The sequence below is a fragment of the Ammospiza caudacuta genome, chromosome 8, assembly GCF_027887145.1.
Source record: "Ammospiza caudacuta isolate bAmmCau1 chromosome 8, bAmmCau1.pri, whole genome shotgun sequence".
Classification (NCBI taxonomy): Eukaryota; Metazoa; Chordata; class Aves; order Passeriformes; family Passerellidae; genus Ammospiza; species Ammospiza caudacuta.
Genome location: NC_080600.1, coordinates 42,288,280 through 42,303,927, shown reverse-complemented (window position 1 = coordinate 42,303,927; position 15,648 = coordinate 42,288,280). Strand labels below are relative to the sequence as shown.

Here is a 15,648-nt window from a genome sequence, read left to right as displayed (position 1 = left end):
CCCCACAGTCCCCACACCACTGCTGGGTGCTGTTCCAAGGATTTACAGCCTGATTCTGCACAAGGATATGCACCTGGATGTGGGGAATAGGGAACAGAATCCTGTGTCCATTCTGAAGAAAAACACCATGCTAAAGGCAACGCTTTTCCAACCTGCCAGAGTCACCCTGCCCATTTGCTTCTATAGGATCACAGGATGGTTTGGGTTGGGGGGGGATCTTAAACACATCCCAGTACACCTTAAACACATCCCAGTCCACCTTCCACTATCCCAGGCTGCTTCAAGCCTCATCCAGACTGGCCTTGGACCCTTCCAGGGATCCAGGGGCAGCCACAGCTTCTCTTGGCACCCTCCTAGCCAGGAATTCCTTCCCAAAATCCCATCCAGCCCTGCCCTCTGGCAGTGAAAGCCATTCCCCCTCATCCTGCCACTCCAGGCCCTTATCCAAAATCCCCTTGCAGCCTTCAGGGTGGGCAGCTTGTATTTTTCACTCACAGTTTTTGCTGCACTAAGTACATTTTTATGGCGTTCTGTCACTTCCTACGGTGAAGCCCCACTGCTGAAGAGCCCGAGGTTGGCGTCCACACCTGCGGAACACGGAGCCCAGCTCTTTTTACAGCTCTATAATCATCAGGGGATGTGTAATAACTGCACTTTTACAAGGGACCTGTTAAACACAGGCTGTGAGCTGGGTCCCAGGCACTTGACGCTGCACACCCAGCGCTTCCCACAGCCTGGCTCCTTCCTGCCTCTGTCACGGCTGCTGGGGACACCCTGGCTTTGGTGACACCTCCTGCGTGCTGTGTGGCTGGGGACACCTTGATTTAAGTGCCACATTCTGCTCCCCAAGACTGCCAGGGTTGGAGACACCTGTTTGCAGCGCCACCTCCTTCTCCCCACAACCACCAGAGCTGCTGGCACGCTGATTTTGGTGCTCCCTCCTGTTCCCCAAAACCAGCAGGCGTGGGGACACCCTCTTTTGGTGTCACCTGCCACTCCCCTGAACAGGTGGGGCTGGAGACATCCTGATTTCGTCCTGACACCTTCCACTCCCTGGGAGCTGGGGACACCCAGATTTCAGTGCCACTTTGTGCTCCAGGTGGGGCTGGGGACACCCAGATTCCGGTGCCACTTTGTGCTCCAGTGGAGCTGGGGACACACAGATTTTGGTGCCATTTCACCCTCTGGTGGGGCTGAGGACACCCAGATTTTGGTGCTACTTCTCGCTCCCCGAGGGGGCTGGAAACACCCTGATTCCAGTGCCACCTCCCACGCCACAGGAGCTGAGGGGACACAGGTTTCAGTGCCACTTCACCCTCCCGTGGGGCTGGGGACACCCAGATTTCTGTGCCACCTCGCTGTGCCCATGGGGCTGAGGACACCCAAGTTTCAGTGCCACTTCACCCTCCGGTGGGGCTGGGGACACGCAGATTTTGGTGCCACTTCGTGCTCCAGTGGAGCTGGGGACACCCAGATTCCGGTGCCACCTCGCTGTGCCCATGGGGCTGAGGACACCCAGATTCCGATGCCGCTTCACCCTCCAGTGGAGCTGGGGACACCCAGGTTTCAGTGCCACTTCGCCCTCCGGTGGGGCTGGGGACACCCAGATTCCGGTGCCACCTCGCTGTCCCCGTGGGGAGCTGGGGACACCCAGATTCCGGTGCCACCTCGCTGTCCCCGTGGGGCTGGGGACACCCAGATGCCGGTGCCACCTCGCTGTGCCCCGGCTGGGACGCGGCTCAGCATCAGCTGGGGCGGCGGAGCGGGACCCGCAGCCCCGAGCCCGCCCCGCTCCGCGCTCCCTCCCGGGCCCCTTCCCCGCACTCACCCTGCGTGCCGGGACACCGGGACACGGGAGCAGCAGGACAGCAGGACACGGGAGCAGCAGGACAGCGGGACAGCGGGATATTCGCCGCTGGCCGTGCGGGCGGAGCCGGCGGAGGAGGCGCCGGGGCCGGGGCCGGGGCGGAGCGGGCGGCTCGGACTCGCCGTGCCCGCCCCCGGGGCGGTGGCACCTGCGGGCAGGGCGGGACCCGGACACCTGCGGGGACAGGGGGCGGCCCCCGAACCTCCCCCGGGGTCCTTGGAACTGGAACCGCCCCGATACCCCCTGCCCCGGGACCCACGCATCGGTTTTCCATCAGAAAATCAGGGATCCCATCATCAGGGATCTTGATGCCGAGCTACCGAAAATCCTCATTTTAGGATAAATCCAGCTTCCCTCGGGATCAGCTCTGCTGGAAGGTAAAGTGTTTCGGTTTAAGAAATGTTTGAATCAATAGCGGCAGCCCTGCGGTGGGTCTTTTTCTAGGGACGCGAGTCCCATTCCTTTGTTTTCCCTGCGCTCTTGCGAAAGGTGGATCTTGGAAATGGATACGGTAATTTGTGCTGTTTTTATAAGAGTTAATTAACTGCTGCAATCCCACATTCCGAAAACGAAATTGTAGGGATACAATTCCTGCAAACAGTCTGCTCTCTAATTGAGTTCATCCTCCAGGCATGAGCTTTATCGAGCAGATCTTGCAGGGTGAGTGTTTTTTTTTGACTCATGGAAAGAGCTCTGGCACCCTGCAGTGTTTGCCTTCCTCTGCAGGACTTTTGGGGAATGTTTGGACTTCCCACCTGCTGTCCTTAACATAAACCGTCTCCACTGGAAAGCCTCTTCTTCCCAGGTGGAGCCATCCTCATCCTGCAGGAGCTTCTCAGAGGGTGAGGAAATTCCTCTTATGCACTGAAACCAACTTTTATCACAAGCCAAAATTTATTAATCATTTTTAACAATCGACTCCAAATTTTAAGGGACTGATTTCTAAGCCTGCTCATGTTTTTATGGTGCAAAAACCACATAATCCTCATGAGGAGTCTACTCAGCAGCAAAAAAAGAGAGCAAGCCATTCCTACAGAAACCTTGGAGCACCCGGAATTTGCATTGCTGAGGAGAAAAGTAATGATTTAATTGTGAAATGCTCAGAGTAATAATTACTGGAAATAAGCTGTTTCTAAAGCTCCCCAGTATGACTTCAGGGAAGTGGCAAGGACACACGAGCTTTTACATAAAGTGAGTGTAACATTCCTATAAAAATGGAAATACGTGCACAAGGGAACTGGAAGAGTCTCCCTGTCATCCTCCAGGCTAATGAAAAATAGGAGAAAGAAAGAATATATCCATGGAGAGGTAGTAGGGATGATGAAATTATTTATTAAAAAGATTTAAAACTCTGCTGTGTTCATTCCCCAGTCACCCAAGTCTTTTAATGAGTGCCCCTGGATCCCTGGCAGTGCCCAAATCCAGGCTGGACAGGGCTTGGAGCAGCCTGGGACAGTGGAAGGCGTCCCTGCCCACGGCAGGGGTGGCATGGGATGAGCTTTAAGGTCCCTTCCAACCCAAACCAGGCTGGGATTTTATCATTTTGTCAATGACTTTCTAGAGGTTCAGAAGGAAAGCTGAAATCCAGAGCGTGGCCTTGGCTTTGGAGTGTGGTTCCACTGAGTGGGAATCTGGGAACACCCTGAGTGGGAAGGGACCCACAGCATCATGGATCCAACTGGTGGCCCTGCACAGACACCCCAAAATCCCACCCTGGGCATCCCTGGAGTGCTCTCCAAATCCTCCTGGAGCTGTTGGGAATGTGCCCATTCCCTGGGGAGCCTGGGCAGTGCCAGCACCCTCTGGGGAAGAGCCTTTCCCTGACATCCCACCCTGAACATGCCCAGCCATCCCCTCGGTGCTGTCCCTGTCCACGGGAGCTGTCAGTGCTGCAGGGAGCGCCCTGTCCCGTGTCACACCAGGCCCACACGGCAGAGTTCAGTTCAGTTTTATTTTCCACTGTAACGGATTTCGAATGATACATCATGCAGTCTGCCAGTGTATCCATCCATCTCCGACAGAACTTCAGCACGAAGATAAAAGACTTCTCTCCACGGGCTGGGGGGAGGAGGAGGAGGGTTCAGATCTGCTATCAAGAGTTTAATACAGTTCAGCATCATTTGATGCAATGGCAAAAAGAAAAAAAAAATTTCCCCTTGTTGCCAGCAAAACGTGTCCACCATTTATTTACCTTTTTTTTTTGTTTTGTTTTTCTCTCTTTTTTTTTTTTTTTTCTCCTAAATTGAACACTACTGTAAAGATACATAGAGCCCAGAGAATACACATCTGCAGTACACGTTACACACTTTACAAACTAGACAGGGGTAAATCTACAGCGTGCCTCAGCCCGCGGCTCCATCCCGCACAGCGGACGGCGCCGCCGCACGGCGCGGCTCCTGCGGGACACAGCCAAAGCAAGGGGAGATTCAGATTATCCTGCCCTTTTCTTCCCTCTCGTTTCCGCCCGGAGGAGTACTTCAGTCGTGGTCAGGTGAGGTATTTCTCCTCCAGCGAGGGGAGTCTGGTGAGCCCTTTGCTTTTGGACCTTCGTCGCCGTTATTTAAACTGTTCTTCGAGTAAAACTGCGTTCAAATTAAAATTCTTGATTTTGTTTAGTTTCAAGCCTTAGGGCAGGGTTAGATGGGATATTTGGAAGTGAGGGTGGGCAGGCCCTGGCACAGGGTGCACAGAGCAGCTGTGGTTGCCCCTGGATCCTTGGAAGTGCCCAAGGCCAGGTTGGACAGGGCTTGGAGCAGCCTGGGATAGTGGAAGGTGTCCCTGCCATGGCAGGGGGGTAGAATCAGCTGATCCTTAAATTCCCTTCCAACCAAACCATTCCATGATTCTATGATTTATAAAGATTTCAGACAAATGTGCATCTTAGTCCATTAGGCTTTCTAAAGTGAATTTGAAAAGCTACTCAAGGCTCTGTGGGCAGGAATGGTTGTAGCAAAATTGGTTTTGGTGACTTATTTTTAAGTTTTTCACTATCTTCAGGATAATCCAACTCTCACCCTTGTTGAGTTTAATACAAAACTTAAAAATGCATCAGCCAAGGTCTTTCCAAGCTTAAAACTTTCCTTGCTTTCCAGAAAACAAGTCGATGAAACGTGAACTCAAGGACAAACACAAGATATTTGAACATATCAATAAGAGAAGCTCAAGTGAGCCAGAAATACTTTTCAATTACTAGCAAAAAGAACAATATGCACTTTAGTTCCATCTGAAATCCGTTTTCCATTTGGGAATGGTATTTCCACCCCAATTTGTCCCATGCATGACATTTTTAGATGTGAAATTTCATTTGCGCTGTACAAACCACAACTTTAAAAATGAGCCTGGAATAAATAGAACACAACACTCAAAGAGCAAAGAAAGGAAGATGGGGTTCAGGAAACAGCAAGAGACAGGTTCTGACCTCTGCAGAGCAGATGTGTGGTTTTCCTTTCCAGATATAAAATGTGAGAAAGCCTTAGAAATGGTACAAAAGTTGAATATACAACACGCAGTACAAACTGAAGTTGCCTAATTAAAATAGGCTTCAAAAATAAAAATTGATACAAGCAGAGCATGTTCAACTGAGAATTCGTAATTTCCAACTATTAGATATGTCGGGTATTTAATTTTGAGGATTTTAGCCTAAGGCATCTTTGGGGCGTTGCTGAAAGTCCTCCTGCAGTGTTGGTGTGGAAGGGAACTTGGAGAAACTTCCATCGTTTCGCTGCTGGTGGCACTGACTGGCTGATCAGCACCAGCACGAGGAACAGATGTCCAAGTTCACTTCTCCCTCAAGCTGCAGGGAGCTGGCAGAACTGTCCCCAAAAAATTCCTGGGGATGCCTTGAGCAATCCAGACCTTTGTGTTGTCATGAATGCTGCATTTACAATGGAATTCCGTACCAAACGCTGAGAGACACAACAAAAAGTTTGCCTACAGTACAAAAATCTCCGACAGCAAATAAGCTTGGGATCTTTTCCTAGAACCAAAAACAAGAGGATTATTAATTCCTAGTAGAAAGCTCAGCTCTGACCAGCTGGTAAGATAGCACAGAGTAGTTCTGAGTTAGTGATTTTATTAAAGATTGCATATGGCAAGTTCACAGTTCATTCTTCTGGCAGTGCACATGCACGTAACGAAAGAAAATATAAAACTTTGGAAAATACAAAATAAATTAAATACATGCAAATCTGCAACTTCATTAAATATGTTTAGCAAAATGCTTCCCCAAAATAGTGCAACATTAAAAAAAAAAACAAACAAAAACCAAAAAACAGTTAAATTAAGTTCAACTTACTTTGCAACACCCTAATTTCAGTAGAAAAAAATATCTAAAGTCAACTCACAATCTTTCAAAAAGCTCTACGGAACTGAAGAGTTCTACGCCTACACATTCAGAAATTAAAAAAAAAAAATCCCAATCAATTTCAAATTAAAGAAGAGCAAACGTCTGCGAAAGAAGACCAGAGGGCTACGCTCAGCTGGAGCCTTCCTGGAATTCCAGCTTCCTGGAGCCTTCCTGGAATCCCACCTGCCCCAGGAGATGGGGAGGAGGAGGAGGAGCAGCACCTTCTGCCTGCCAGCAGAACCTTCCCAGAGCAATTCCAGTGCCCCCTTGCTGGGAAGGTGGAAATTTGCTGTCTGAGAGATCCAGGGAAGGCTTTTCCTTCCCTCTGGACCTTCCACAGGATGAGAGGATATAGTGGCTTAGAAAGACATTCCCTTCCCCTGGAAATGTGCTCCTCACATCCCAGCAAAAAAATTCCCAGATTTGTTCTGCAAAGGACAGCTGGAGTGTACAACTCTCACCTCCTTTAGGATTTTTTTTTTAAGGAAGGGTTTGGGGGATTTTATTTTCCTTTGTTCTGGTAGGGGACTGTTCCCTCCGGGATCTGAATTCCAGCGTGAACACATCAGGGCTTGTCTGGGGAAAGGGGGAGGGAGGGGGGAGATGCTTGTCAGCTTTTCCAAGGCAAGATTTCCACAGCATTCTGAAATCCTTCAAAAATTCCTAGGGAGCAACTCTTACAAACATGTGGCTAAGCCATCCCACTCCAGGAAAACCCACCACTGTAGGGAGAACTACAAGGGAATAGGAGCTTAATTTTGAAACAGGTCACACAGATAAATTCATGGCACTACCAAACTTCAAGTCCTACGTCTATACTAACAGATTTCTCTGCATCCCATTTGTTCTTTACCAGGTACTGCAATAAAGGTTATTTTATACAGTCCAAAGATTTTTTTTTTTTCTTTAAATCAGGATATTACAAATGGTTCTTTGGGGAAATTTCCTTCTGAAAATGTTAAGCAGTAAAATTAAACCACATAGCAGCACATTTTCATCCCCTAAAAATATAAAATAATATGTATATTATACAGGAAATCAGTCATGACAGAGCACAATCACCTGCCTTTGATGGCACTTGGTCATTGAATAATTAATTCCTTGGTGCCAGAAGTCGGGAATTACCGATGCCAACGGAGGACTCGGAGGAAAGAAAAAATAAAAATCATCACTGAGTGGAGAAGCCCCAACCTAAGCAGCGCCAAGGGGTCGTGGAATTCGGAGTGGCAGACTCCCTCTCATCCTTTCTGAGGTGGGGATGTTCCAGACACCGTACAAGGATCTGGAGGAGCTGAGCTGGACACTTCTGTACACGTGGAGATCCTACGAAGCTCGGAGTACCTGCAGCGGGGCGTCGCCGCGGGAAGCACAGCATGGACAGGACGTGGACCGGGTCGGAGAGGGGCAAAAAAGAAACTAATGTGACTTAATGACAGTCCTTAACATGCTAAGTGGAACTGACCTGCCAGGGAGAGAGAGAAAGGGGAGGGAAGTTAGTGGATTTGGGGGATTAGAAAGCAGAGCACCCATACGGGATGGGCAGCAAACAAAGATCTGCAGTCATGTTTAAAAAATGATGGAATTTGGGTCTCACAAAATGAGCCAACTCTCCTGATGGGATTCACTCTCTGCCACCTGCAGCCTGGAACTATGTCTCACCCAAACACTGTGGGAAATGGATTTGTAGAAAATTCCCAACAAGTATTACAGTTCACACCCTCACAATCCAAAACCCAGCTATTTCCTAATTATAATACACTAGAAACGTTTCTTAGCCTATCAACTTTTACCACACCATGCTGTAAATATCTTAAAGCAAATCATCTAAAATTACCCCTCATGAGTTCTACTACAATACATCTTCCATAGTTATATTTCTCCAAAGCATCTAATCTTTTTTTACAAAGCCATCATTTGAAACTTATTTCTAGTTCAATTTCTCTCTCAATAATACCTGTCCTATTCCAAGGTATTTCTAAGTCAACATTTCTTATCTCAAAATTTACATACAGATACACACTCAAAGTTTACATACTGATACTCACTGTGTGAGCCTTCTATCGAGTTTTAAGAGTTTTCAACAAATCCATTTCCCACAAACACCATCTAAAGGTCTAACTGGTTTTTTCTCCCTTTAGTTTTCTGTTCCTTTCATGAGATTTTTCTCTTGCCTCATTGTATGTGCTGAGGAGCTGGTGTGTGTTTATCTCATGTAATAAGGGGGGAAAGTAACAGCAGCAGAATTTGAAAATTATAAAATCAAAAGGATGAAAAAATACAAATTAAAATCAATCCTTCTGTTCTCTGTCTTCTGACAGAGATATTTTCCTGATATATATACACATATATAAAATAAGTATTTACAGAAATACCTGAAATATTTTATATGTAATATCATGATAATATTATAAGAATATACTCCATAATTTTATATATGCACATTATACAAGCACATTTTATTAAAACCCACATTTCTTTCTCTTCCATCTGCTGGGTTAATCAATCATAACCACTGACCAGTCTAACAGCACTAAGTGTCTTTGTCTTTATGGTGAATAATGAATGAACGCAAGATAAATCTCTCCTCAGCAAATATTGAAATAGGAACCTCAATTTTATATCTCCGCTGTTAAATGACTATAAAAGAGAGTTTTGTTCTGGTGCCAGCTGGGTAGATCTGCCCCATTCCAAATCACTTTCTGCAGAGCCTAGGACTGCCTCAGCAATAATCAGGAAATAATCTGGATGAAGTTCTCCCTGCACTGGCAGCACCTTTACTAACACCCTTACTCAGACCCCTGGGTTTCCATCCCAGCTCAGAATTCAGGCTACCCAGATACTCCCAATTTTGGCAGGCAAACAGCTTAAATTTGCCAATAAAATTCTTAACAAGAGGACCAAAACTGAGGAGAACTGACCTTCTCCACTCACTTCCCAGCCTTCCTGGACTACACCTTCCACACTTATTTCTGGATGTGAGCAAAAAACCAAGAACACACTGTGTAAATGGTTTCATTCCAAACTCTAGGGCTGCCATTTGGTTTTCAGATTTTTTTCCTAATTATTTTCCAGAAACCCTAAGTCTGTAACTTTATCCAGTTTCCCCTGAGATCTTCCATCTTCTTTTTCTCCAGCTTCATCTTCCCTGGTGCTCCTCTGCAACATGGCCTGAACCTGCTCATCTCCACAGCCCTCAAACCTAAACCTCAGCATCTGAAATACCCGGTGAGTATTTTATGCCTCCTGATTGCTTTTTCTTGACTTCCACAATCCTGCCTTGAGATTACAAACCCACCTAGTATGAAGTGTGGTTATTTTATTAATACCTTTTATTAATCTACAGTTGTTCACTTGACAACTGTGGCCTGTTTGAGTCTCACTCTTCATTTCACTGCAGCTGGTAAATTAAAGGTGCATTTATTTGAGGCAGGTGGCAGCTTTTTCCCCTCAGAGCAGCTGTTAGAGGAAATGTTTAGAAATCTTTGACAAGGCTCTGTACCCCACTCTTTGCCGGGTCACAGAGGTGGGAATGCAATGAAGCAGATGGACAGAGGCACCTCACTCCTGAGGTGGAAAAGCCAATTTCAGACCAGAATGGACAAAACCTCTCAGCAAGGCCTTGCCCTAATTTATCCACAGAGGAAATATTTGTTGCTGGAAGCTCACGGCAAACACAATGAGCAGGAACAATCCCCCAGCACAATAACAGCTTGAGTGTGGCGTGATGGATGCTTGGCATGCAAGCCTGACATAAAACACTCCCCAAAAAAAGCTAAAAACACCCAAGAATGCCTCAAGGAGACCACAGACCATGAAGAGAGTTGTGAGAGAGATTTAATCCTCAAGGAAGGCAAAAAGCCAGACTTGGAGGGACAAGTTTGCTGTCCCCAGGCTGCTTTTCACAGCCACTCGCTGCCATCTGGCTCTTGGCATGTCTGTGGCATAAACTGATCATCTAAAATAATGCAGATATAAAATCTCTCCAATAAGCATTGATTTATGTTATAATATATCTATTATATTTATAAAATTTCTCCCAATGAGCATTTAAAGAAAGAAATGGCAGGGTGGAATCCATGGAACAGACTCCTGGGAATATGCTGCTCATCTTTTGCTTAGGAGAAACTTTCAAGCCCTGGCAATTAAAGTAAAATATTTAAGGTTTTTTAATTTTCATGAAGAGAACTAAGAGTTCCAAGTGTGCCAAATGGTGACACTCAAATTTGGAGATGTCTCTTGCTGCCACAGAAAGCTGCCCTAACCCTATCCCAGGCTGGAATATCCCAACATAGAAACACATTCATGGCACAGAAAGCAGACGGTGATGCTGGCAGAAGGAACCTCTGAGGTATGAAACTACATGAGTTTCATACCTCTATGTGTGAATTTCAGTCCAGATTTACCAGAGCAGTTTTTAAAAAACGTAAAAGTGCTAAGTCATTAAAATAAAACCTCTCCCCAGCAGCTGGCAAAGCCTCTTAATGGGCACTCAATGAACAAGCATTGTAATTATCAGCAAACAACTACTAAAAATAGAAAAATAATTACTGTAAGTCTCCTAAAAGCAAGATGAAATATAAGGGAACCGAGTGATCAGTGGGAGAAGAGGTGAGTAAGTTTCTCTGGCCTTACCTCTCATTTATTTGGTGTTGTGGTAGTAGCTGGAGTTGGACATGCCTCCCCCTCGGATGGCGTGGACGGCCGTCGGAGAAGACGCTGGGTAGTGACCAGGGCGGATGGGCTTGGCTGCATGGTGCAAGGAGGGACCAAACAGGACATTTTAGCTTTCCCATTTTAGCTTCCCACCTCCCCTTCTCCTCCAATTGTTTCCCAACTCATTGGTTTCTGATCCAGCTGTGCAGAACACAGCACTCCCTGCCTTGGCCAACAACAAATACACCCATTTTCCTGCTGGCAGATCCTTTTCCCTGCTGGCAGACCCCTTCCATGTTCCCATTAATTGGATCTGCAAAGATTCTGGACTGTCCAACAACAGAGGGAAGTCACTTGCTGGGCAGTGAGGCACTTTTTATGTCCAATTTACACCACTCCAGAAGATGTCAAGACAAAGCTTGGATGGCTCCCAACAAGAGAAAGCATTCAGGAGGTGACACTTTGTGCTGCGTGATTCTCCCTCAGGATTTAATACCCCACTATTGTCATCTCCATCTAAACCATTATCCATTTTAATCCCAACAAATCATGCCAAGAATTGCCCCATTCCTCTGTTGTGTGCACGCACTGCATTGTGCCTTGGAGATATATCAATATCTGAAGTACAAAGGAAGATTTTTTGGAATTAAATCACATGGAAGAGTAATCAGGGAGAAAAAAGAGAAATGGACAAGGTCCAGAAAGGCAAGGAAAGAATTAAAGCAGAGAGGGAGCGTGTAGGGGGAGGAGGAGGAAGAAAGTGAGCAACTAATTTAAGGAGACAAGTTTTCAGGTCACTAGAAGGGCACACAAGACCCATTACGCCCTTTATTTACCCAGTGGAACTGCAGAGCCTCTTTAAACTCAAGGTGGGGCAAATTCCATTAAAAAAATGAGGCCTTTGAAGATTCCTGTGCAGCAGAGGAGAAGTAGCCCCTATGTTTTATGTTTTACTCCCTCTACTCCACCCCCAGCAACCGGCCCGAGCCTGAAGCACGTGGGCAGCCCCTTTAGCTCCATGTCCTCACCAATTTGGGCAGAGTGTGCTCTCCGGGCCATGTTTTTGGCTCTCACGGCCTCCTTAATGCGATCCACCTCCTGCTGGTAGCGCTTGCGGTCGCGCATGGCGTTCTCCTTGGCCTCCTTCAGTGCACTCTCCAGGGCCTTAACTCTCTCTGCCGTAGCTCGAAGGCGTTTCTCCAGCTTAGGAAGCTCGCAACGAAGATCTGCATTATCACGTACCAGCTGCGGGGAAAGCCGTGCAAAATTAATGGAGGTAAAAAGAAAGGGGCGAAAATCCCCTCAGAGAAATGGCGGGAAAAGTCACCTCACAAGGAGAGACAAAACGTCACCAGTTGCTCTCAATGTGTCATGTACTAAAATTAAACCAATTTCTTCTAGAAATCAATGTAAAAATCTTAGTTCAAAGAGAAATTTAGAATGTCCTGAGCTGGAATGGATCCACAAGGTCAAAAGAAATTGGCAAAAATCTCAGAGAAATGGTGGGAGGAGTCACCTCACGAAGAGAGGAAATGCCAATTGTTGCACTCCATGCCACATGTAGTAAAATTAAACAGATTTCTTCCAGAAATTAATGTGAAAAGCTTAGGTTAAGGAGAAATTTAGAATGTCCTGAGCTGGAATAGACCCACAAAGTCTAAAGAAAGTGGCAAAAGTCTCCTCAGAGAAATGGCAGGAAAAGTCCCCTCACGGAGAGAAAATGCCACCATGTGTCATGTACTAAAATTAAACAGATGTATTCCAAAAATTAATGTGAAAAGCTTAGGTTAAAGAGAAATTTAGAATGTCCTGAGCTGGAATGGACCTACAAGGTCAAAAGAAAGTGGCAAAAATCTCCTCAGAGAAATGGCAGGAAACGTCCCCTCACGAAGAGAGAAAATGCCACCATGCTCTCCATATGTCATGTACTAAAATTAAACAGATTTATTCCAAAACTTAATGTGAAAATCTTAGTTTAAAGAGAAATTTAGAATATCCTGAGCTGGAATGGACCCCCAAAGTGTAAAGAAAGTGGCAAAAATCTCAGAAAAATGGCAGGGAAAGTCCCCTCACAAGGAGGGAGGAAATGCCACTGGTTGCTCTACACTCCTCGTGTACTAAAATTAAACAGATTTCTGTCAGAAATTGATGTGAAAATCCTAGTTTAAAGAGAAATTTAGAATGTCATGAACTGGAATGGACCCATAAGGTCAAAAAGAAAGCGGTAAAAATGTCCTCAGAGAAATGGCAGGAAAAGTCACCCCACAAAGAGAAAATGCCACCATGTTCTCCATGTGTCATGTGCTAAAATTAAACAGATTTATTCCAAAAATTAATGTGAAAAGCTTAGGTTAAAGAGAAATTTAGAATGTCCTGAGCTGGAATGGATCCACAAGGTCAAAAGAAAGTGGCAAAAATCTCCTCAGAGAAATGGTGGGAGAAGTCCCCTCACAAGGAGAGAGGAAATGCCACTGGTTGCTCTCCATGCCAGGAGTAGTAAAATTAAACAGATTTCTTCTAGAAATTAATGTAAAAATCTTAGTTTCTCTGCATATCAAAAACTGCAGCAGAAACTCTACATTTCCTCAGCACACAGAAATCTCCAGGATTGTGCAAATTCTTGATCACCTCATTATTTTAAAATAATAACGCCTGAATATGTCTTACAGACATCACCAGGGATCACCCCAAATTCATCATTTCCAATGGTTCTGATGTGTTCACCTGTGTGTTCCCTACTCAGCCATGTGGGAAAACTGGGAACTTCATTGAGAAATCACTTTTAGGCCTGTAACTACAAATATAATGATTACATACAACTTTGAATTGGTGCACTTCCTCGGTTTAACATGAACCTGAGCGAGGTCTATCAATTATACAAATCGCATCTGACCTCCCATGCAGCAACAGCCAAGAGAGGATTGATTTTTAATAAACACAAAACTGATGCAAACGGGCAGAAAATCCAGCCCAATTTCCACTGAACAGATTACACCACTGCTGGAAGTCAACAGAAACCTGCTCCAAAGGAGTGACTCTCCCTCTTCTGGAGAGAAAAGTGGATTAACAACCACATTAATAATGCAGCAAAGCAACAGCATGTCCTGACATTCACACGTTGTTTAACAATCAGAGCATTTTACACCTGCTGGGCCAGGCTTAGTGCTGGAGAAAAACACAAATAAGCTAAAAAAACATTGTAACAATGTGCCTTTTCTGCAAGTGCTGAACCCTTGTTGTGTGAAATAGCTGTGATACAAAATCCAAGCAGGATGGTATCAAGTCCAATGTCACTTTTCCCTGCAAGTTTCCTACAAGATGTGGATTCCAAGTTGATTTGGAGTAAATACACGCTAATGAGAGCTATAAAAATCCGTATTTGAAACCCAGCAGATGCATGAAACAAGTGAAAAAAAAAGGCAAAATGGTAAAAGAAAAACCACTCTGAACATGTCCCAGTTTCCATATTTAGAAAGTAGGTCTTGAAACCATCTGTTCCCTGGGAATCTGAAAACCCCAAACCTTAGCAGACACTTGTCACAGTCCAGCACTTCCTGCTCTCTGGGCACTTCCACAGGAGTAATTAAAGCAGATCTGGGAGTGTGGGTTACTAATACAGCTCAGGAGAGTGCAGTGCACAGTGTAATGCCACTGCTCAGAAAAGAAATCAAAACAGCCTTAGTGCTTTGTGGTGCGCGCCTGAAGAGTGGCACACAGCTCCAGCATAGTGGGAGAGGAGATTTAGGGAGAAATTATTCCTGTGAAGGTGGGGAGGGCTGGCACAGGGTGCCCAGAGCAGCTGGGGCTGCCCTGGATCCCTGGAAGTGTCCAAGGCCAGGCTTGGAGCAGCCTGGGATTATGGAAGGTGTGGGACATGGCAGGGATGGGAGTGGATGGGCTTTAATTCTAAATCTGGGATTGTATGAAACTGGAATTCCATGAAGGAGGGAGGACACACAAATGGACAGGCCCAAAAATAACCAACCTCAGCACCCCAGGGAGGCACCAGCCCTTCAGCTGCACAGAAAACCCCAATTCCATTGTTTTCATTGAAAACTCTGCTGGTTGAATCCACTCCAACCACCTCCGAGGTGCCTCTGAGCAGCCTCAGGCCAGGAATCAAATTGGGTATGCACAATCCATCCAGAAAACAGCTATTTTTATGTATTTCCTAGTGCCAAACCAGATCTATTTTCACAGGAAAAAAAATGTTCTTATTTACCACATTCCTAGAAGTACAGAGAGTGGGAAGAGCAGCTCTAGCTCCTAATTCCAAGGAGTTTAGTGGCACCTTTTCCTCAGACAGCACAGGTTACCTTCCAAAATTATGCTTGTAAATATTCAAAAAGTGCAAGTTTTGATGCAGGGAGGAAAGGAAAGGAGGGAAAGGAGGGAAGAAGGGAAATGAGGAAGAAGGGCAGGAGGGATGGGAGGGAAAGGGGGCAAAGGGCAGAGGAGGGAAGGAGAGAAAGGAAGGAGGAAAGAAGGGACAAAAGAGGGGAAAAAAGAGGGAAAAAAGGAGGGAAAAAAAGGAAGGAAAAAAGGAAGGAAAAAAGGAAGGAAAAAAGGAAGGAAAAAAGGAAGGAAAAAAGGAAGGAAAAAAGGAAGGAAAAGGAGCCTTTACCTGTTTGTGAACCTTTGTAAGTTGTTCCAGGTTGTTCTCAAGAAAGGAAATTTTCTGCTTCTGCGCAGCGCTTCCACCTCCATCATCACTATCCAGTTCAACACTCTGCCCACAAAATTGCAGCACTCAGCAAAGCCAGGCACAAACTCAAGGGGAAGC

The 15,648-nt window shown here is 45.9% G+C and overlaps 1 protein-coding gene across 1 annotated transcript in view; it reads right to left on the bottom strand.

The window, feature by feature from the left end:
- Window positions 1-3,804: 3,804 nt before the first annotated feature.
- The window catches only part of KIF5C (kinesin family member 5C), a 73,095-nt gene continuing 61,251 nt past the window's right edge, over window positions 3,805-15,648 (bottom strand). The window contains exons 23-26 of the mRNA XM_058809537.1: window positions 15,490-15,594; window positions 11,894-12,110; window positions 10,845-10,958; window positions 3,805-7,674 (exon numbers count right to left, since the gene is read on the bottom strand). Coding sequence (XP_058665520.1) covers window positions 10,852-10,958; window positions 11,894-12,110; window positions 15,490-15,594 — 429 coding nt within the window. The 3' untranslated portion in view covers window positions 3,805-7,674; window positions 10,845-10,851. The remainder of the gene's footprint in view (window positions 7,675-10,844; window positions 10,959-11,893; window positions 12,111-15,489; window positions 15,595-15,648) is intronic.